The 22,022-nt window shown below is 56.7% G+C and overlaps 1 protein-coding gene across 2 annotated transcripts; it reads left to right on the forward strand.

Annotated features, from left to right (window-relative positions):
* Window positions 1-1,432: 1,432 nt before the first annotated feature.
* IGLON5 (IgLON family member 5) lies at window positions 1,433-20,579 on the forward strand. 2 transcript variants are annotated; one of them, XM_028529474.2, is made up of 8 exons: window positions 1,433-1,566; window positions 12,229-12,307; window positions 13,216-13,448; window positions 14,980-15,099; window positions 16,458-16,592; window positions 16,772-16,892; window positions 17,441-17,595; window positions 18,947-20,579. In XM_028529474.2, the coding sequence occupies exons 1-8, from the start codon at window positions 1,434-1,436 to the stop codon at window positions 19,033-19,035; spliced, it is 1,065 nt and encodes a 354-aa protein (XP_028385275.2). In that variant the 5' UTR covers window position 1,433; the 3' UTR covers window positions 19,036-20,579. The 2 variants fall into 2 exon arrangements, with proteins under 2 accessions (XP_028385275.2, XP_028385276.1); XM_028529475.2 differs by lacking the exon at window positions 1,433-1,566 and adding an exon at window positions 5,136-5,220.
* The last annotated feature ends 1,443 nt before the right edge of the window (window positions 20,580-22,022 follow it).

Below are 22,022 nucleotides of genomic sequence, written 5' to 3' on the forward strand. Positions count from 1 at the left end.
TCTCCAAGTACACTTGACCCTTGAAAAACACATGTTTGACCTGTGCAGGTCCACTTATAAGCAGCTTTGCAATTGACCCACATAGTTCAAACCCACATTGTTCAAGGGTCAACTGTCGCACGGAGCAGGGCTCATCCATAAGACACCATTTAACCTTAATTTCTTCTTTGAAGGCCCCACCTCCAAATTGTTACATTCAGAGGTACTGGGGGTTGGAACTTCAACACAGGAATTGGAGGGGAGGGGCACAATTCGGCCCATCACAGGGAGTATCCATACGTTAGGCATGACTGGATCCAGGCACACAAACTGTGTCCACCAGAGTATTGCTCCGTCTCGACTTTGCTGCTGTAGCGCTGACTTGGTTGGTCTCTGGATGTTCCCTCCACCTATTGGGCAAGGTGGCCCACAGCAGCCCCAAGTTCACAGCCTCCTATCTTGGCAACTAGCCAAAAGAAAACTTGTCTTTCTCTCTGGTGTATATATCCACCCTAGAGGTAACTCTGATGGTCCCTGGTTGAGTCTCAGGCCCACCCTGGACCAATGGCCATGTGCAGGTGGGCCAGGTACTTTGATGAGCTGGCTAGCCTGAGTCTGTGTATCCTGTCTTGTGTGTTCCCATGGAAACCACAAGAAAAGCTCCTCCCCATAGTTCCTCCTCACTTCTCATGCCTCCTGACCAACCCTGGTGCTTCCCCATGTGGCCCTGCATGGCATGGCTGCCCCCTCTTCAGGGAACTTGGGGGTAACAAACTGTCTTTTCCATAGCGGTTGTCTCCTGATCTGTTGGCTTCACCATAGCCGCATACAAATAAGATCCCAGGTTCATGTTAAAACAGCTCTGGAAGAGCCAAACTGAGCAAAGCAGGGGGACCCCTGGGCAGGTCCGCAGTTGCCGGGGCAATGGAGGAAGGCTCTGTAATCCACAAAATGCCCACACAACACAATGCTGCACAGCTGGGAAGATGCAGGAAGCTCTTCGTGGACTCGTATGCACAAATATCCCAGAAACGGGAAAAGAAAGAAGAAAGGTACCAAAAAAGATTTTTCCCAAGGAAAATATTTTCTATTCATACCGGGAGACAAGAAGGCTGGGAGAAAAGCAGAGGAAAGGCACAGTGATGAAGGGCCACCAGGCTGGAGAGCTGAGACATTGTCCTGGGAGCCATGGGAAAGAAGATTTGTGGTCAAGGGAGGGACAGAGTCAGCTCTGGGGCAGGGGGCCAGGAAAGAGGCTGGGAAGAGCATCCAGGTCAAAGGTATGTACCTGTACCCCCATTTGATGAAGGGAACGAAGGGCTGGTCACAGAACCTGCAAATGCAGGGAAACTCAGTGTCTGACCTCCAGTCCCAGGGCTCTGCCTGGTAACAGGAAGCAGGGGTGGGGAACTGATCACAGCATTAACCACAAAGTTCATTGTCTTAGAGTGAAGATGCTTAAGCAGTGGGCAAAGCATCAGATCCCCAAGGAAGAAGAGGCCCTGATCTTTGAGAAACCAGAGCTGCTGGAGGAGCCAGAAACACCCAAGGAGACGGAAGCTGAAACTTCACCAGTCTCGGCTGGAGGTAAGACCCTGGGACTGTGGGAGCTCAGGCTGTCTACCGGTCAGGCTGCTGCAGCACCCAGGCCACCAGGGCCACTCTTGCAAAACAAAGGACTCCCAGGCACCCCTGGACCCTCCAACCCAGAGCCCCAGGGCTGGAACCCAGAGGGTGTATGCTTGGGGCAAGCTCTCCAGCTCATTCCGATGCATGATCCCAGCACAGAGAACCAGGGCTGGGCCTTAGCCTCTGTCCGGTTCTTCAAGCTGAGCTCCCCTTTCAGCAGCCCAGCCGCTGTCCCACGGAGGAGGCCACTTGGTGCAGGCAGCCACGGCTCAGCCAGGACAAGATAGCACAGACTAGGAAGAGAGCGTTATTACTCTGCTCAGGCTGTAGTAACAAGGTACCACAGACTGGGTAACCTAAACAACAGAAAGGCGTTTTGGTGTTTTTGTTTTTATTTTTTGTTTTTTTTTGTTTTTTCATGATTCTGGAAGCTAGAAGTCTGAGATCAAGGTGTTGGTGGGGCTGGTTCCTCCTGAGGCTTCTCCCCTTAGCCTGCAGATGGTGGCATGGTCCTCAAAGTGTGTGTCTGTGTCCTAATCTCCTCCTGTTGTAAGGAAATCAATCCAACCGGATGAGGGCCCACCCTAATGACCTCATTTTACCTTAATTATCCCTCTAAAGGCCCTGTCTCTGGATACAGTCACATTCTGAGGTCCTGGAGTTAGGGCTCACCATATGAATTTGGGGCAGGAAGTGGGGTGGGGAGGGACGCAACTCAGCCCATAACAGAGGCTTCTGGGAGGTGGCTGGATCCCACCATTTGTGGGAGGCCTGGAGAGGGGAATGGACTTGCCCGGGGCAGAGAAACGTCAAGACCTGGTTCTCCCTCAGTCTAAGGTGAGAAAGGAGGCTCCAGGGTGGATGGTGACCAGCTTGTGGTTTGCAGACATGTCAGCACGGACCCTCCACTGCCAGGCACTCACCATTCACCCGGCAGACATCCCCTGAGGCCACACCCTGCTCCCTGCCCTCCGGAGCAGGTGTGAATACTGAGCACCAGGAGCACCAGGAAATGGACTATTGCTGTTGCACCGGCCATGGGGGACACTGTGAACCCAGAGTGACAGTGACTCTCCTACAGCCTCCAGGAAAACCACGGATCACATACAGCCTCTGCATTCTACAGTGAGAGAGACTGAGACCCGTAGGAAGGAAGGGGCTGAAACATTAAAAAAAAAAAAAAGGACTTCTGTCTTTGGGGACATTGGGGCTCCTGAGACCCCATCCTCCACACTCAGCTTTGCAAACAGGGAAACTGAGGCTCACAATGCCTCAGGTCACACAGCAAGATTGTGCCCTGCTCAGGATCTCTGAATCCTAGGTCCCTGGTCATCTTCTCCCGACCCTATAAGACTCTAGTGCAGGGGCTGTAAACTCAGAACTCCACAGGGCCAGGCAGGTAACAAAACGAATGCAAGAGGCCTGGTGAATCCATCTGGAGAGCAGGTACCCCACCTGAAGGGGGCGCCCAGCTGCAGTGAACTCTGCTCTCATTCCCACCCCCCCCCCACACCCCCGCCTTTGCCCTGCTGCCCACCTCCCAGCAGGAACAGGTCTCTATTGCCAGATCTGACTTTTTTTTTTAAAGGAGAATCCAGAGATTCAGGTTTCAGTGTGAAATCTCTGGACTCAAACATGTTAATAATTAAAGCCCTGTTGTTAAAAGCAGTGTGGATCCCAGAGAAGCCGCTCATTTGCAAATCTGATTAGAAGCACAAATAGGAAAGGGACACCCTCTCTCCAAACCCATGTCCTGCCAAAAAGAGGTGTCTTTATTCAGAATGCAAACCTCTTGCCAAGTGCAGATGGAATCCCCAGATCCTGGGCAGTCTGCTTGGGTGTGGAAGGGTAAGGAAGTTTCCCTGGTGGAGAAGGATGTTCCAGGTAACTTGGTGCCCCCTCCACAAAAAAAAAAAAAAAAAAGAAAGAAAGAAAAACCCGGCCCTAGCAAAGCTTACATTCTGGAAGTCGGACGTGAAGGAGGGGCATGATTGAAAGTAAGTGAACACATGAAATAGGGAATAATAGAGACTAGGGAGAAAGCAAAACAGAGGTGTGACCAAGATACTGTCTTGGAAGTGAGGGTTCCTTTGCAGAGCCCAGTCAACAAAGGCTTGTTAAAGGGGAGACCTAAATACTATGAAAGAAGCTGGTGCCAATCCAGCGGGAAGAACACTGCAAAAGAGAGGGCAGCCCTGGGGCTGGAGTAAGTTTGGCCTGTTCAAGGAAGAGAGAGAAAGATGGAGCAGCTGGAACTGAGTGTCTGAGGCAGGGCGGTGCTCAGGGGCTGTTGATGGAAGGTGGTCGGGGTGGGGAGACCAGGGCTTTGGCTGCTGTAGTCAGAGCAGCCCTACAGGGGCAGATGGTGGCAGCTCAGAGCAAGGTGGGGGGAGGGGTAGAGGACAGAGCTGAGATCTGTTTAGGAGGCAAAGCCAGCTCCTCTAGCAGACTGAATGGGGGGGGGGGGGGCGGGGGGGAGGATTGAGAATGGATATGCTTTTGAGGTAAGACAGCGCCCATGGGGCGGCTTTAAAGGTTGCTGCCTCCAGCCTCCCCAGCCATGGAGCAGGCTCAGAGACTGTTCGCCTGCCTCTGAGGCCTGTGTGAGGGACAGGGACAGGGACACTTCACCTGGCGGGCCAGGAAGGACTGTGCCTAGTAAATGGATGAGTGGTGGGGCCAGGAGGAAAGAAGGAACCGCCGGTCGTCCAGGTGCTGGATGGGGTCTTTTGGAGGTGGTTCCACCTTGCAGGGGAGGACGCTGAGGTTTTGGGAAGAGAAGTGACTTGTCCAAGGTCACAGAGCCAAACCCGTGAAAGAATGGGGGCGGGAGGGGGAGGTGTTGCTCCTAAGCCTTGAACTACCAGCTCCTCTCCACTCCCAGCCCCCAGATTGGGTACCCCCGTGCCTTCCCATTCCCTTGTCATACTGGGGCTGAGCAGTGGGTTGGAAGGAAGGAGAAAATTTCATCCCTAGAGTCAGTGTTATTCATGGAAGTAGATAAGCTGAACTATGACCCACAGGAAAAGGAGGCCGCGGGGTGGGGGGGCCTGGACCCCTGGGTCTGAGAGGGGGAGGAACGGGAGCCTGGAACCCTGGGTCCGAGGGAGGACGACATTGGGACTGAAGCAGGAAGGAGGTGGGCTTCAGGAGAAGTGTCCCCGACCCAGGGTTGCTGGGATCGAGGGGGGCGGGCCCAGGACGCCGGGGGCGGGCAGGGGTAGGGCCGGGCCGCAGTAACAAAGGCCTCTCCCTCCTACAAGCAACCCCCTCGGCCCCGCCTCCCCAGCCCCCCGCCTTCCCTGATTGGCCGGCCTTCCTGCCCGTCAGCGCCGCCCCCCTCCCTGGGTCTGCAGCAGCTCCGGCCGCCTCGTCGCGCCCCCCCAGCCCCTTCCCCCCGCCCCCGCCGCCCCCCCGGGCCGGTGCAGCCGCTGGCGGGGTCCCCCTCCCCCTCCCCCTCTCCCCCCAGGACCTGCGTGCCCCGGGACGGCCCCCCCTTCCCCCTCCCCCTTCGCGCCGCTGCCGCCGCCGCGATGCCCCCCCCTGCGCCCGGGGCCCGGCTCCGGCTCCTCGCCGCCGCCGCCCTGGCCGGCCTGGCCGTCATCAGCCGAGGTACCGCAGCGCCGGGGGCGGGGGCTCGGCCGGGACGCCGGGGTCCCTGGCGGGGACAGGGGACGGGAGGGGGGCTGCATCCGTGGACGGGGAAGGGGAGGCCCCCAGACGCGAGGTCTGGGCCCCGGAGCGGGGGCTGCATCCCCGGCCGGGCTCGGGGTCCTCGGACGAGTGGGTGCGAGCCCCGGGGCTGGTCTGCGCCCTGGGCTGGAGCCTGGGCCTGGAGGCGGAGGTCTGCTCCTCCCGGTCAACCAGGGAGAGGGTCGCAGACACCGGGCCCCGGCCTGAGGGCGGGAGTGTGCGGCTTCGGACAAGGAGGGGGGACGCGATGCTGAAGGAAGGGGCTCCGGGCAGGATCTCTGAGCTGAATTGGGGTGTAGGGGGAAAGGGATGCCCCCTAGAGGGTCGCCTCTCTGCGGGGAGATGGTCCCTGAGGGGGTCCTGGCCTGAGGGCCAGGGTGGGTGTTTGTGTGGGCAAAAGCGGAGGGATGGCGTCTTCCCCGGGTCAGTATAGGGAGGGGGCAGGGGTGTCCAGAGACCTCAGTCCCAGGGCCAGGAAAAGGTGGGGGCGGGGGCGGGGGTCTGGTGTCTCAGCTAGAAAGAGGCTGGAATTCCCCATCTGGGTCACATAGGTTGGGACAAAGTGTTGGTATTTGGGGAGTTGCAGTTATGTGGGGGAATGGGGATCCAGAAAGTTGGGGTGCTGAGCTACGGATTCAGATGTGGGGAGCTCTGGCTAAATGCCTGGGCTCCCTGGGGCTGGACTGGAGCTTGAGCGCCGGGCAGATTGAGATGGAAGGAAAGGACTAACACAGGGTCAAAGGGTGAACAGCCTCCCAGTGGGGGAGGGGGCTGCGGGGTCATCTACGGAGGAGGGAGGGGAGAATGGAAAGTGGGGGCCTCAGGGGGCGCACCGAGCAATCTCTGGATGGAGGATGTGTAGCTAGACCTTGTGTTTTCCCAGCGGGGGGGCTGCAGCACCGACGGTCCACGAGATGACCCCCGGGGGGGAGGGGCAAGCAAGGACGCGGGAGACCAGGAAGAGTGTTAATTAAGTGCTTCTGGAGGATTCCCCCGGGCCCTGCCTCCAAACAAGGGTCACAGAGTCAGGGACACATTCGGGGACAAGCGAGAGCCCCCGCCAGTCTGAGTGAGGCTGCTGTTGTTCTGCGCCTCCCGCCCACACACACCGGGTCCCGCACAGCCTCGTAAACACCGACACTGAGTCCAACTAGGAGCGCACCTGCAGCCGCCCACAGTCACCCCACCACTGCGGCTCCCCGCACGCAGGTCAGGGGTCAGCCAGTGCCCGCAGGTCGCAGGCTGGGGCCCCAGGGGGTCCTGGAGTTTGTCTCTTCTTGGTGCCCATGGTCTGAGCGCTCCTTCCCCTGAGCTGTCTGACTCACTGTCTGACTTTCTGACCACCCGCCTGTGTCTCCCTGTCGCTGTCACTTGTCTGTGTGTCTCTCTAGGCGTCTCAGCCACTTCCGGAGGCTCCCGGGCTCTGGGTGACATTCCCGGTGTCTGTCTCAGGGTCTCCGTCTCTCCACCCCTGCTGGTCTCAGCACAATTTCACATCTGTCCCTCCCTGCCTCTGGAGACACTTCCCGTTGTCACACCACGTGTGTGTCTCTGTCCCTTCCTGGGTCTCTCATGCCGGCCTTGGTCCTCATTTACTTGTGGGAATTCACCAACACCTCTCATTGTTCTCCCTGTCCTTTCCTTGGCCCTAGCCTTCTCCCTTCACTTCCCCCTACACTTTCTCTCCCTTTATGCCCAAGGTAACTTCCCACTTTCCGCTTTTCAGGACCCAAGACATCCTGCTGTGTGCACAGCCTGGGCTGGCAGCTTAGTAGAGCCGGGAGGTGGCCCATGACCTAGGCTGGGTGTTTCCCCACCTGTGGGCCTCAGCTCCCCACTTCTGAGTGCTGCACCCGGGGAGAGGGGCCTGGTGAGCTGGGACAGAAGCAGAAGTGAGAAAGGCAGTCAGTTGCACCTGCCTGCCCCCGAGCTGAGAAAAACCTGATGGGAGGAGGTACACAAAATTGGATCTTCTCCTCTCTTCTGTTTTCAGAATTGCAGGAGGAATTCCTGAGGGTTACCAGTCCTGTATAGCACAGCGAACCTGACCCCCCCTCCCCAACCTGTTCTCCGAGTACAGCCCCTCTCACTTAGACAAAGTGGGGCCCCCAGAGTGCCAGATCAGGAAGGGGTTGGTTTGTGTGTGATGCTTTTCCCAAGATAGAAACAAAATAAATCCATTTCTCTGCACTTGGCTTTTTTTCTACTTCTCTGGCATCCATAGATATCGTTCTAGCTTTGATTTTTTTTTTTTTTTTTTTTTTTTTTGGCCTATGGGACAGTTCCTGAGTGCACCGGCTGGTGGTGAGGCCTTGCTGGACAGAGAGAGCAGGGCAGACCTAGGCATCAGACCCAGGGTCCATCTGTCTTGTCTGGACTGTGGTCTCTGCTCATCTATTCCCTCTGCACATATTACTGAGCACAGTGTCTATTCCGGGCACGGTGGGTCTGCTGCACATCACAGACAGATGACGTCACTGCCCTCGCAGAGCTTAGATCCCAGTGGGACAGAGAGAGAGAGCAAAAAACTGAAACAAAATCTAAAAACAAGCCAGCAAGTAAATAGGTAATTTCAGAGAGTGATGGGTAATGGGAAGAAAATTAGGAACAAGCTGGCTGTGTGGGCTCTCAGGTGGTCGAGGGAGCAGTGGAGAGTGCATACGGTTCAGGCGGAAGGAAGTGGAGAGGTCCACCTTCAGAAGACCCTGAGGGAACAGCAGAGGCAAAGGTCCTGGGGTTGGAACCAGTGGAAATTTCCAGTGCCCTTGGCACAGGTGGTTCAGACTCTGGGCATCAGTGATGCAAAGACCCCTGGCCTTCCAAAGTCAGTAATTTCTAGAAAGAGGGGTCAGGGGCTCTCCCGTGGCAGCCAGGCCAGGACCCACCCCATTTACTGCTCTTCCCCTCCAAATGTGTCTCCCCATCCCCTCAAGCCGGCCACACTACTGCCTCTTACTCACACACATTCCTGGGCTTCTGGGTCCCCATCTGTGGGTTTCAGGATGGTGGAACCCGAGCACCCCCCCATTGGAGGGTCCCAATTTTGCCTAAGTTCCTTCCAGGGGTGCCGGGAGATTCCTACTTCCCACTCAAGGTCACCCAGCTTGTTAGAAATCCCCCTCTCTCTTAAGAGAGGGGAACTCACCCCTCTTCAACCCTCATCCCTAGATTTATCAGACAGGTGTGAGGGCTGCTAGTTGGGACTAGGAGGGACCCATGGGACCCATCCAGTCATCACTGACCCTGGACAGGCTGGCATCTGCCCCATAATCACCCCACCATGAGACTTTGGGCAGGCACTTAACCGCCAGGCCCTATACTGTTACTTGAATGACCTCCTTTCATCCTCCTGCAACCTGAAGAAGGAGGCACGATGATGATCATTCCCATTTAGAGGTGGGGAAACTGAGTGTCAGGGAGGTGAAATAAGTCTGTGCAACGCAGAGGCAGAGCGGAGATTTGAACCTGGGCAGCCCACTCAGTCCATTCCTTTTGGCGCCTGCTTATGCTGACAGGGCATCTGAAGGACCGCCAACCTCAGGGGTGGGAGCTGGGCACAGAGCAACTTACAACCCAGACACATCCTGCCCTTCCTGAGCCCCACCCCACCCCCACCCCTGGGGAGACTGACCTCGAACCAGGGATAGCAAGAGATGCTTCCTATAAAAAGAAGGTGCTATTCTGAACAGCTAGCATTTATTGGGCCCTTTCTGCATGCTAAGCACTGAGCTAAACATTTTGCTAGCGTGTTCCCGTGGAATCCCCCACAAAAACCCTCAGAGGGAAGAATTCTTATTTTTCTCTCTTTTACACATCGGGGAGCTGAGATCCAGATTGTGCAGGGGCGGGGGAGTCACCCAGCCAGGAAATGATGGGGCAGACATTTCATTTCCCAGCTCAGGCTCCGCAGGGCTTTCTCATCCAGTCTATAGACATCATCTGTTCCCTCTATGAACACTTCCCTGCTCAGAACTAAACCCAGCTCCCGGGAACACAGCCAAGATTTGGGCCCTTGGGGAATTCTGGGGCAGGTAGGGACACTGTCACAGCTGAGTCAACATGCACCCATTAGAGAGAGTGGAACTGTGCACTCTCAAACAGTCAGGGAGAGTCCTCCTGGAGGAGGGGGCATTTGAGTTTGGGTCTTGAAGAATGAGTAGGAGTTCAAAGGCTGGAGAAGCATGTGAAAGGCATCCATTTATATTCACTCATTCAACAAATATTTCCCAAGGCCTTCCAGGGCCAAACCCTGGGCTGGAAGATGCTGGGGATGCAGACCTGAGTCAGACCCAGGCTCTGCCCTGGAGAAATTTGGGAATGCCCTCAGCCATGCCCAGAGCTGGGCATGCTGGGAACACAGATGATGGTCTGCCCCAGGCCCTGCTTTGGAGGAGCAGGTACGGGAGGCAGTTGACCTTGATCTAAGGTGCCCTGGGCTGATAGACACCACCTCTCCCAGGAAAGGCCCCGCTCTATGAGGGCTCTGAAGAAGAAGTGTTTGATGGGAAACTATGAGTCAGAGGGATGGACAGTGCTGGGCCCACATGTGCCAAGGGAGATGAGGCAGGGGAGTGATATCAGAGCCCCGGACACCGGGCACAGGGGCGGGGCACTTCTGTGTGTTGGAAAGATCCCTCTGGCAAGGGGTTTCTCTGTATCTCTGCCTGCTGGGACGTTTGGTTAGGGCCTTGGATGTGGGTGTGGGGTCCACTCCTCACCCCACCGCCCTGGTCTGTGGGCCTAGTTCCCATGGCAGCTCCTGGCTGGGGGCAAGGCCTGAGCCCAGGAGCGCTGGGTTCCTGGATGCTTGTCCAGCACCTCGGACAGCTCCCTCCTCACCCCAGGCTGGGTCCCCCTCCTTTCAGCTGAGGCCGCAGCTGTCACGGGTGGGAGGGGGTTTGTTTGGCCCCCTAAGGGGCATTTAGCAATGACTGGAGGCATTTTTGGTTGTCACCCTGGTGCGGTGGGAGGAGCTGCTGACCCCTAGAAGGTCAAGGCCAGAGGTGCTGCCGCACATTCTGCACAGCACGGGACGGCCCCTCCCCGAAGAAGGCTCCAGCCCCACACCCCATAGGTGCTGAAGTGGAGGATCCCTGGCCCAGGATCCGTGTCACCAGGAGTGTGACAGCTCCTGTGGGATGCCTGTGTGTGATATGATTGTAGGTGACACTGCGACTGTGCGCCCCATTCTTGGCTCACAGCAGCCCCTTTGTATTTCAGAGGCTGTGATGGTGTCCCTGTGTCATTGCACAGGCTGTAGCTTCAGGCACGAAATCCCATAGTTGGGGTGGGGACAAGCCTGGCCCTTGGGCTGGAAAGGTGTTTGTGTGTGTGTGTGTGTGTGTGTTTGTAGATGGCCCCCTGGGTAGGGCTGTGACTGTGTGCAGACTTTGCACCTGCATGTAGGAGGCTGTTAGTGTCAGTGTACAACTGTGTTGTGCTGTACGTGGTGGGGTGACTCAGTGTGTGACGCTGCTTGGCCTGGGGCTGTCCCTTCTGCCTGACCATGACAACAGCAGTGCTCCTCAGAGAGACTTGTCTTTTCTAAGTGACCTTCTGCTGGGTGGGTGTTGTGGGCTGTGTTGTCACCCTGAGTGTGTGTGGGCCTGTTCCTGTGAGCAGGGCCCATTGCCATGCATGTGACTGAGTGTGGGACTCTTTCCTGGCCTGGAGCTGGCTCTGTGTGTCCTTTCTGGACCCTGGTGGCTGTGCATGTGTGTCCATCTCCTGGCTGTCCCCTGCTGTTACCATGGCTGTGAATGGCCCTGTCCACTCTGCACACCTGGGGAGGACCAGCCCCCTCCCTACATCCAGAAGTGACCGGGTAAGGCCAGGATGAGGGGCTACCCACTGCACTGGCTCTGCCCCAGGCCGGTCCTGAGGGGCTGCTGATGGAGAGGGCCCTCGGGAGTCATTGGGGCAGCACAGGCAATTAATTCATCAGATTAATTAGCTCCTCAACCAGGGCAGGGCAGGGCCCTCCCTCCCTAGGCGTCCAAGGTCATTCGGCCTCCTCCTCTCCCCAGCCTGGTGCATCTCCATCCGGCCGCCTCGACTTGCTCAGCCCCCACTCCCTGGCTCCGGTCCAGCCCGCTGGCCACAGTCCACAGAGAGATGAATGGGTGGGGGTGGGGGCCCTGCCGGGCAATGGGGCCTTGGAGCTGCGCTGGAGTGTGCGGGCAGGCATGGACCTGTGCCCGCAAGAGAGTGCCCGGGTGAGCACAGGCCCACGCGTGCGTCTGTGTAGACACGTATGTCTGCCAAGATCTGTGTGTGGCTGTGCACTGTACCTGAGGGTGTGTTTGTGGTAGATGTGTGTCTGGTGGTGCACATGCATGAGTGTTGAATACATGCAGCCAGCTCCGTGTGTGTGTCTTTCCGTGTATTCCTGAATTAGTGTGTGCACATGTGTGTGTCTGCATGTGTTGGCTACATATGTACAGGTTTCTCTGTGTATCTGTGTCTGAATGTGTGTGCCCGTGTCCATCTGTGTATGTGTGTCTCCGCATATGTTTGTTGTGCGTGTGCCTTTGGATATGTATCTATGCACTCTTGAACCTGTCTTCACTGTGCATCTGTGTATACATGTATGCACACACATGTATCTCTGTGTATGGGCATGTGTCTGTTCACTTGCAGGTGTGTGTGAACATGCATGTTGGTGTGCACACATCTTTCATGCATGTGTGTCTGTGTGCTGTCATTGGGGTATGGGCCCAGTGTCTCTGGAGGTGTGTAGGTATGTGTGTCCCAGTCTGTCTCAGTGAGTGTGGGCTTGTGAAAGGACACATCCGTGTTGTGTGTGTCTGCTGCAATGTGTGTTTCTGGGAACATAAATGAACATACATGTGGGTAGGTGTGGAGACCATCTGTCTGCGAGGGCGTGTGTCGGTGTGCACCGTGCTGAGCCAGCCCTCCCATCCGCAGGGCTGCTGTCCCAGAGCCTGGAGTTCAGCTCCCCCGCTGACAACTACACAGTGTGCGAAGGCGACAATGCCACCCTCAGGTACGGGGCCTCGGAAGATCTCCCTGGGACTGCAGTCCTGTCCCCTCGCCATCCCTAGGGAACAACCCTGGCCTGGGGTGAAGCCCAGCACATCCCTGTCAGGAGAGGTCACTAGGGGCATGGACTCTGGGCCTCAGAGTCCCTGTTTGTCAAGTGGGCGAAGGATCAGTAACCACCATGTTGCTTTTGTGGGGGTTGAAGGGTCCGTACACATACCCTGAGCTGAGAGAGCATAGCACACTGTGGCTGCTTGTGAATGCAAGCCAGGATTATCGTTTCCCCAGACCTCTGCCCACTCTGGATCTCTGTCCCCTCTCTCTGGTCTCTGTCCCCTCTCTCTGGCCTCTGTCCCCTCTCTCTGGGTCCCTGTCCCCCTCTCTGTGGTCTCTGTCCCCTCTCTCTGGTCTCTGTCCCCTCTCTCTGGGTCCCTGTCCCCCACTCTGTGGTCTCTGTCCTCTCTCTCTGGTCTCTGTCTTCCTCTCTCTGGGTCCCTGTCCCCCTCTCTCTGAGTCCCTGTCTCCCTCTCTCTGGGTCCCTTGTCCCCCTCTCTCTGGGTCCCTGTCCCCCTCTCTCTGGGTCCCTGTCCCCCTCTCTCTGGGTCTGTGTACCTCATCTTTATGCATCTCTGTCCCAGACTGCCTGTCATCCTCTTTTCAGATCCCTGGCACACAACAGTCTCCATCAGCTATCATCCCATGTGCACTTGAGCTCACAACTTTCCCTCTCTAGGGCTCAGTTTGCCCACCTATAAAGTGAGCACAGTCACCCCTCAGGGCTGCAGTGGGACCTGGAGGTGTAGTGGCACATTCCCCACCCCTTCCCTAAGCCCCTGCAATGGGAGAGCCTGGAAAGCCAGGCTGGGATGAAGGAGAGAAGGAAGGACCCTCCTCTCCTCATCCTTCCTGTAGCTGCTTCATCGATGAGCACGTGACCCGAGTGGCTTGGCTGAACCGCTCCAACATCCTGTATGCGGGCAATGACCGTTGGACCAGTGACCCAAGGGTGCGGCTGCTCATCAACACACCTGAGGAGTTCTCCATCCTCATCACCCAGGTGGGGCTGGGCGACGAGGGCCTCTACACCTGCTCCTTCCAGACCCCTCACCAGCCGTACACCACTCAGGTCTACCTCATCGTCCATGGTGAGCCCGAAGCCAGATGGGCAGGGTTGAGGGCAGAGGTGGTGAGCGAGGGCAAGCGGGGGAGGGGCAAGGTCTCCAGGTACACCCACATGGGAGGCAGACACTGCCCCGCCTTTGCTGATCTCAGCTAAGAAAAGGAAGGGACAGTCACACAGGCAGTGACTCTTCAGCATCACAGCTTCAAAGTCAGGAGAGCTACAAAGGAAGGGGAAGGTGCGCTCACAGGAAGACCACATTCATTGGCTCAGCCCCATTTATTGAGCACCTACTATGTCCTGGCATTGCTCCAGGCACTGGGGATAGAGAAGACACTGATCGAGCTGTCCCTACCTCTTTGGAGGTGACTTTCCAAAGGAGAGGCAGGCTCCCAGACACAGTGTCTGAGCTGAGACCTTCAGCCGGGTGCAGAGCTGATGCCAGAGAAGGAACAGCACGTGCAGGGGCCCAGGGAGAAAATGAGTCAGGTGTGCAGAGGGAGTCCTGCACAGCAGGATGCATCAGAATTCCTGTCAGGAGAGAGGGGGCTGGAGAGACCCACAGAGAGGGCAGGAGGAAGAGAGAGGGATGAGGCTGCCTCAAAAATGGGCTGGAGGGAACCCAGACACAGGGACAGCCCAGGGGGGCTAGGACAAGCCCTACTCGGGAGCCAAACGGCCTGGGTTCCAGCCTCCACGGCACCACCACCTGCTGAGGAGCCCTGAGCAGGGGAGGTGGGCTGAGACTCCCCACGTGCATCAGATCTAAGACATCCTCCATTGGGAGGGACCCTTTTATTGTATGCTCTGCTGGAAAAGAAAAAGAACCTGCCGATCAGACTCTGGCAGCCAGATTATAGGCATGGTCACGTGGGGTAAAAAACACCCACGTGTCAGAGTGGATGAACATAGCCACCTCTCCCCCAGAGGGCGGCAGTCAGAATTTAATTAGTTAATTTTTGTACAACACTGAGAACAGGGTTTACCACACAGCAAGCACCATGTGCGTACTTGTTAAATAAGTTAATTTTGAAATAATAATGACAAGTAAATAAAAATAGAGATGGGGAGAGAGAAATTCAGAACAGAAGACAGGAAAACCAAGTTAGGATGAAGGCAGAGAGAGAGAGAGACTGAGAAAGAGTGAGGAAGACCGAAGTTAGACAGGAAGCCAGACCTAGAGGCAAGGGAGAAACACAGAGAAAACTTACAGAAAGACAGGGAATGTCAACTGGACACCCAGGTCTGAGGGAGGAGGGGCCAGGGGGCCTGGACTCCTGGGTCTTAGGGGAAGAAGGGCTGGAGGTCTGGACATTTGGGTCTGAGGGAGGAAGGGCTGGGGGCCTGGACCCCTGGGTCTGATGGGGCAGGGGCTGGGGGCCTGGACCCCTGGGTCTGAGGGAGGAGGGGCTGGAGGCCTGGACCCCTGGGTCTGAGGGAGGAGGGGCTGGAGGCCTGGACCCCTGGGTCTGAGGGAGGAGGGGCTGGGGTCCAGACCCCTGGGTCCTGGGAGCCCATGTCCAGCCTCTCTCTGACCTCACCCCCCTCCCCCGCAGTCCCCGCCCGCATTGTGAACATCTCCTCACCTGTGACAGTGAATGAGGGGGGCAACGTGAACCTGCTTTGCCTGGCTGTGGGGCGGCCGGAGCCCACGGTCACCTGGAGGCAGCTCCGAGGTAAGAACCTCACCCCTGGCCCAAGCCCCTTCTTCTCCACGGTATGGGCCCCTCGTTTGCCCATACGCCTCCCTAGATTCCCAGCGCTCCCCTTCCCTCTGTTCCTGATCCTCCTACTCCAGTAATAGCTCCATTTCCCCCTCCCACCCCAATCCCATTATTTCCCTGGCTGACCTCAGATCCTTACAGCCTTCACCACTTGGCATGCCAGGCCTCTAGATCACCCATTAGACCCCAGCCGTGCCCCTCCGCCCTGTCCCTGCCCCCAGTATCCAGTGTCTTCCCCACCAGCCACAGGATTTGTCTGGACTCAGATCCGTGACCTGAGCCAGGGTACAGCCAGTGGCCCCGCCCACATTCCCACCTCCTGGTCACATATATCACTTACATCTTTGCTGGAGGCTCCAGCCCAGCAGTTCTCAAAAGTGCAGTCTCCAAAATAGCAGCATGATCGTCCCCTGGGAATTTGCCAGACATCACATTTCTGGGGCCGCCCCAGACCGGATGACGGGAAATTGCCCTCCCCACCACACCACCACCATCACCTCCTTTGAACAAGCCCTTCGATGATTCAGATGGTCCAGCTGAGAACCACTGCTGTGTCTGGGGTACTACCCCCAAACATAATGGGAAGGGGCCCAAATGTGACTTCCTAGATTTCAACACCTCCCGCTGTCCCCTTATCTGGATCTTTACCACCACTTCCCAGATCCCTAGATCCTCATTCACTGCGTCTTCGGAGGCCAGTGGTGCCAATCACTGAATTCCTGAGACTCCAGGACCCAATCACGAGGTCTCAGATCCCTGATCCTCCCCCAGTGGGTCATCTGAACCCCACAATCCTGGTCTGAGACCCTGGCTTCCCAGATGCCCTAAGTCCCAAAGGGTCTTCTGAGCCCAAATCTGTCATAGGCCCTACCTATCCAGATTATTGATCCCAACTACCAGATCCATATTGTCTGAACCCCAAGAGCTAGATCCCAGAACTCAGAGCCTTCCCCCATTGGGTTTGTATTTCCTGGATCTTTCTGAACCTTAAGATCCAGGGGTCCTCTCCATGGGGTCCTCTGAGCCCCATGATCTGAGTCATGGACTCCCAGATCCCTTGATCCCCTGTACCCCCAAATTCTAGGACCCTCCCTTCTGGGTTCTAGTTACTAAGCCCAGATCCTCACTCCCTGCCCCACCCCCAGGAGATTCCAGCCCCCCTCCCCCAAAGCCCCTCCTATCTCCCCTGGCCCGGGCACTCCAGGCCCTGCGGTGCCTGCCCCGCTGATGTGTGTCCGTGTTGTGCCCGTGTTGTCCCGTGTTAAGTGTTTGTGTCCGGCCCCGCCCCCTCCCCTTCCCAACCTCCACAGACGGCTTCACCTCTGAGGGCGAGATCCTGGAGATTTCCGACATCCAGCGGGGCCAGGCTGGAGAATATGAATGCGTGACTCACAACGGGGTCAACTCAGCACCAGACAGTCGCCGCGTGCTGGTCACAGTCAACTGTGAGCCCCCTGGCAGTGGGCACAGAAGGGGGGCGGGCCCTGGGTCCCTGGGCAAAAAAGGGGTGCAGGAAGAGAGGGCAGGAGGTCTGGACTCCTGGGAAGGGGGGAGGAAGGGGGCTGGGGCAGGACCCCTTAGGCCTACCTGGCTGGGAGAATTCACTGACTCTCGCTGTCACCAGACCCGCCGACCATCACGGACGTGACCAGTGCCCGCACGGCCCTGGGCCGGGCCGCCCTCCTGCGCTGTGAAGCCATGGCAGTGCCCCCGGCGGACTTCCAGTGGTACAAGGATGACAGACTGTGAGGACAGCACCTGCGGGTTGTGCGGGCTGTGAGAGGGTGCGGGAGGGCTGTGCGCGCCGGAAGGTGGCACAGTCCTAGGTCCCGAGAATGGGGTGGTGTGGGAGGGAAGGGGTCCAACTTTTAGATGATGGGGTCCGCGGGGGTGGGGCCCCAGAGCGAGATTGTGGGGACTTACTGGAAGCTTGGGCCCACCATGATGAGTGTGGATCTCCATCTCCCTGGGCTATTCAGGGAGGTCAGGGGTCGACGCTGAGCATGTGTCAGGGAAGCTTTAGGAGACCATTGGCATGGGGGTCCAGCAGGGCCTGGGAGCCCCTAGAGACTGGGGGCATACCCTGGAAAGTCCAGTGTCCCTGAGGGTCAGGGTGCCTGGAGAGGGGTGTCAGCGGGGGTGGCCCGGGATCCTTGGGGAGCTAGACCCTGAGTCTGGGTGTGTGTGTATTGGGAGGGGGGGTCTCTGAGGAACTGGGGAGCCTGCAAGTCAATGGCCTGGGCTTGGAGCCTGGAGGGGTCGCGGCCCGGTCCCTGACCCGGATCCCCGGCAGGCTGAGCAGCGGCACGGCCGAGGGCCTGAAGGTGCAGACGGAGCGCACCCGTTCGATGCTACTCTTTGCCAACGTGAGCGCCCGGCATTACGGCAACTACACGTGTCGCGCAGCCAACCGGCTCGGAGCGTCCAGCGCCTCTATGCGGCTCCTGCGTGCGTGCAAGCGCCGGTCGGCGGGAGGGGCGGGGCGGGGCGGGGCGGGGCGGGGCGGGGCGGGGCGGGGCGGGGCGGGCGCGGCCTGGGAGGCGTGGGCGGGACGATGGGAGTGGGCGGGGCCTGGTGGGTGGAGATGCCAGGACTGCCCTCAGACTCAACCAGAACTTAGGAGAGGGGATGCTGGGACTCAAACAACAAGACTGAACGAAAAAACGATCCTTTCGATGGGTGTTGATTCACTCAGTGCCCACTAAGGGCTGGGCATTGGGCGCTGGGGACGCAGCAGTGCACAAGAGACAGGTCTAGGGGTTTGCAAAACTTATGGTCTAGTATTAGCAGAAAAGCAATAAACAAGTAGACACAGAAATAAAATGAAAAGCAGATAGGTATCTACATAAGCAAGCAAAAAATAATAGGATTGGAAATAGATAAGCTCATCAGAGAAAGAGGGGGGGCGGGGTCCGTACCATTTGGAACTGACACCTGAGTGGCAAGAAGCAGCCAGCCCTGCCCAGGTTTGCTGGAAGAGCTCCGCAGGCAGAGGGAACAGCGAATGCAGAGGTTCAACCAGAGGCCCGCATGACCTGAGCAGAGTGGCTACAAGACTTGAGGTTGTAGAGGAAGGGAGAACCAGAGTCTCCTGGGCCATGATAAAGATTTTGGATTTTATTCTCCTGCAGGGCGAGGCCACTGGAGGCTATTAAGTGGGGGAGTGACATGTGGTTGATGCTTCTTAAGAGAATCTCTCTGACTGCTATTGGAGGGATGAGCTGGGGTGGGGGTGTCACAAAATGGAGGTGAGAAGACCAGAGAGGAGGCTGGGGGCGGCACAAAGTGTCTACCAGGGAGATGTTTTGGAGGTGGAGGGGAAGAGGGAAGTGGAGACCAGGTGATTCCAAAGTTGGCTGAACAGCCGGGTGGATGAGGATGTGGCACTGAAGTACTGACATGGAGAAATAGTGAGGGTGGGGCAGGCCAGCAGCCAGTCTGGGAGACAAACGTGGAGAAGGCAGTTTTGGACATGCTGACTGGAAGATGCTTGGTGGCAGTGCTGGATGGAGGGAAACTGTAAGACAGAAAGACAATGAGAGCCCCAGGCTGATGAAAAAGCAGCAGAGATCTGAGAAAATCAGGGAAATAAGAAAGAGAGTCAAATGCTTCACAAAATGCTGAGACTCAAAAACCAGAAGAGCAGCCACACAGAGGGAAAGGCTCAGAACAGCCCTTAAGAAAGTAGCCCCATAGGAGACCCTCAGGGACCAGTGCAGACAGAGACAGGCACCTGGGAGAGACACACACAGGTCTCCTCCTCCCAGGCCTCGTCCCGTGACCCTCTCTCTTTCTCCAGGCCCAGGATCCCTGGAGAACTCAGCCCCGAGGCCCCCAGGGCCCCTGACCCTCCTCTCTGCCCTGGGCTGGCTGTGGTGGAGGATGTAGGAAGACCCCAGTGCAGCTCGCCTCCCCCTGTGGGGGGGCCTGAGTCCGACAGCAAGAGAAAAGGGGGGAGCAATCAGCATGGGTCTCCAAGGGGCGGAAGAGCTCTCGGCCACCGAGGAAGAAGAGCGGAGGAGGAGGAGGAAGAAGAGGAAGAAAGATCTTTAGAGAACCCATCACTGTGAGGGATAACGCAAAATTATGCATCTTTCTACAGCCATTCTCGCCACTGTTCACGTTTCCAATTGTGACCCACCCCCGCCACCCCCACCCCTCTCTTAGCTCAGGCTGTCAACTGGATCGCATGTGTGTAGTGGGTGTATATGCGTGTGAGCCTGCATGTGTGTGTATGTGTGTCGGGGAGGGGGAGTGGGTGGGCAGGGAAGAGGGCTTGAGGTCTTCCCTCCCCAACACCCCCACATCCACTGCCCCAACCCTGCTGCCTCTCTCCTGGGGCTGGAGGTAGGTATGGGGGCTTCGTGGTAGAAACTATGAGGGGAGGTTTTCCCAGGCCCCTACTTTACCAATATATGCACGCAGCACACTGCCTCCTGCCCTCCCTGCTGAAAAGGTGTTTCCTAAGCAGGTTGGGAGTGGGGAGGGGTGTTGCAGTCACCTGTCAAGCTGTCATTCAGCCTTTGTGAGTCTGTGGGGGGATCACCACCTGGACTCTGGGTCTCCCTGCTGTCCACCACCAATTGCCTGTCTGTAGCCAGAGGCCCCATCACTGGCTCAGCAGCCTGAGACCTTCCCACTTTTCCTGGCTCCTTCCCTTCCCTCCCCTGGACTTTCTGGCCCCCTCCTGGGCCAATTGGTGCTTCCATCCAACTGCCAGGCTGGTGTCTATGGTCACCTGTCTGTCTCAGTGCTTTGCCCTACCCAAGCCCCACTCCCTTTGGCCACCTGCAGCACCAAACAGCTGCCCTCAGTGTCCCTGCAGCCAGCCCATGCCTGTGGGTTTGCTGGTCTACTACTCCCTGGCCTGTCCACCAACTGTACCTCCCGAAGGCTGACCTGACCGCGAGCACGCGCGCACGTGCACACACACACACACGCACACACACACCAGCGACTGACCAGCAATAGGCCCCTGGCTGCAGCTGACCAACTGTCGTTCCCCCAAAGGGTGGGCAACTGTTGTCAGGACAGGGCACTGAGAGGTGGTAGCCTCTCTGATGTAGGAATACCCCACCCTGGCACACCACATCACACAAAGTGGGGGGGAGAGGCCTCACACAAACATCCCGAGCCCAGACCAAGATGCCAAGTCACCAGCTCCGAATCCCGGGAGACCCTCTGAAAACACTCACCCCAAACCACACCACCCAGTGCTTGCAGGGGGAAGAGGGCAGAGCAAGGGCAAAGGGCAGTGACTGTACCTCAGACAGGGGCGTGGGCCCCATCCCACATTGTCTTCCATTCCCAGGGTCCTGGGGGATGGGGAGGGGAGGGAGACAAGGGAGGGGGTTGGGAGACCCTGGGGGCCGTGTGTTCCAATTCATGGGGAGTGTTGAGACCACCACACCAATAAACGCCTTTTTCCAAAGTCTCCGCCTGCAGGTGCCAATGTCATTAAGGACTTGGGTGCACAGAGGGCAAGAGTTATGGTTATTAGTGGAGTCTCCCCAGGGTCATTCCCACTGCCTCCTTTCTCTGATAGATCTGGCATTTATCAGGCTGCCCCTAATTGGCTCAAGCCACTGGACGTACACCATTTCCCACTGACTGGTCCAGAACTAATGAGAGAGTGAATGCCATGGATTCACAAGAAGAAATGGCCTCCCACTGAATAATGTGACTCAGTGAAGCGAGGTCTAGACCTTTGTGGTTGCTTTTCCCCATCACGTTGGAGACTGGGAATGATGGAAAGAAACAGTGGGAGACAAGAGTGGAAGATCTAGAGAAACTGACATCATTAAAGCTACTGGATCAAAACTTACCTGATGCCCGCCTCCAGTTAACAAGCAAAGTCCCCTGATGTTTAAGCCAGTTTGTATTAGGTTTTATGTCTCTGGTGATCAAAAAGGAAATGAAAAATCTAACTGATGGAAAGAGATATAGAGGGTTCAGGTAACCAGGACTCCCACCTCCCAACTCTTCAAAATGGTCCAAGAGCTATGTCTCCCAAAGGCCTCCTGCATCCCAATCTTTAACCAAAAGACCTCTCATCCTTTCCTTCCCTGAGACAGATGCTGTTTGTCTTTGCTTTAATTATTTGTTTCTTCTTTCTTTTCTGTCAGGCCCTCCTCCCATGATATGGCCTGAGATGTTTGGTTTCCCAGGTTCCCTTGCAGTAAGTGATATAGCCAGTTTGGGGTCAATGAGGCAAGGGAAATTTTCTGGTAGGCTTCTGGGAAGTTTTTTTTCCACTCATGAGGGTGCTCAACGTGAGGTGTGTGAGAAGAGAACCCTGTTCTCTTTCCATCTTCAGATACAGTTGTGTGAAGATGTGATGTCTGGAGATGCAGCAGCCATCTTGCTACATGAGACAACATGCCAGCCCATTGAGGATGGCAGAGCAGAAGGATGCAATAAGGCCAGATCCTTGATGGGGTCACTAAGTTGCTGCACCAGCCTGAAACCACCCACTTCCATGTTTCTTTCCACCATTTATTTTGTTAATTTGCAGCCAATTAAATCTTCATGGTGCACCCCCTCCATTTCTCATGAGAATCCGTTTAAAAAAAAAAAGGGACATCATTCTGCAGAGAGCAGGGGGGGCAAAACCAGCCCTTCACTGGCACCAAAATGTTTGATCAGTTAACCTATATTAATTTCCTGCTGTGTGCTAGGTAGGCTCTGTGTTAATTTTGGGGAATAATGACATGGTCTCTGCCTTCAGGAAGCTCTCAATTTTGAGAGGGAGTCAGTAGCTGAACAAGCAATTATTTACTTACAGATGAGAAGCAGAGGGCTCAGGGTCTCTAGGATCTAACCCATGACTAAGGCAGGGTTTAAAGAAGCATCTTCTTTTTATTTATTTATTTTTA

The sequence above is a fragment of the Phyllostomus discolor genome, chromosome 12 (genome assembly GCF_004126475.2).
Source record: "Phyllostomus discolor isolate MPI-MPIP mPhyDis1 chromosome 12, mPhyDis1.pri.v3, whole genome shotgun sequence".
NCBI classification, from domain to species: domain Eukaryota; kingdom Metazoa; phylum Chordata; class Mammalia; order Chiroptera; family Phyllostomidae; genus Phyllostomus; species Phyllostomus discolor.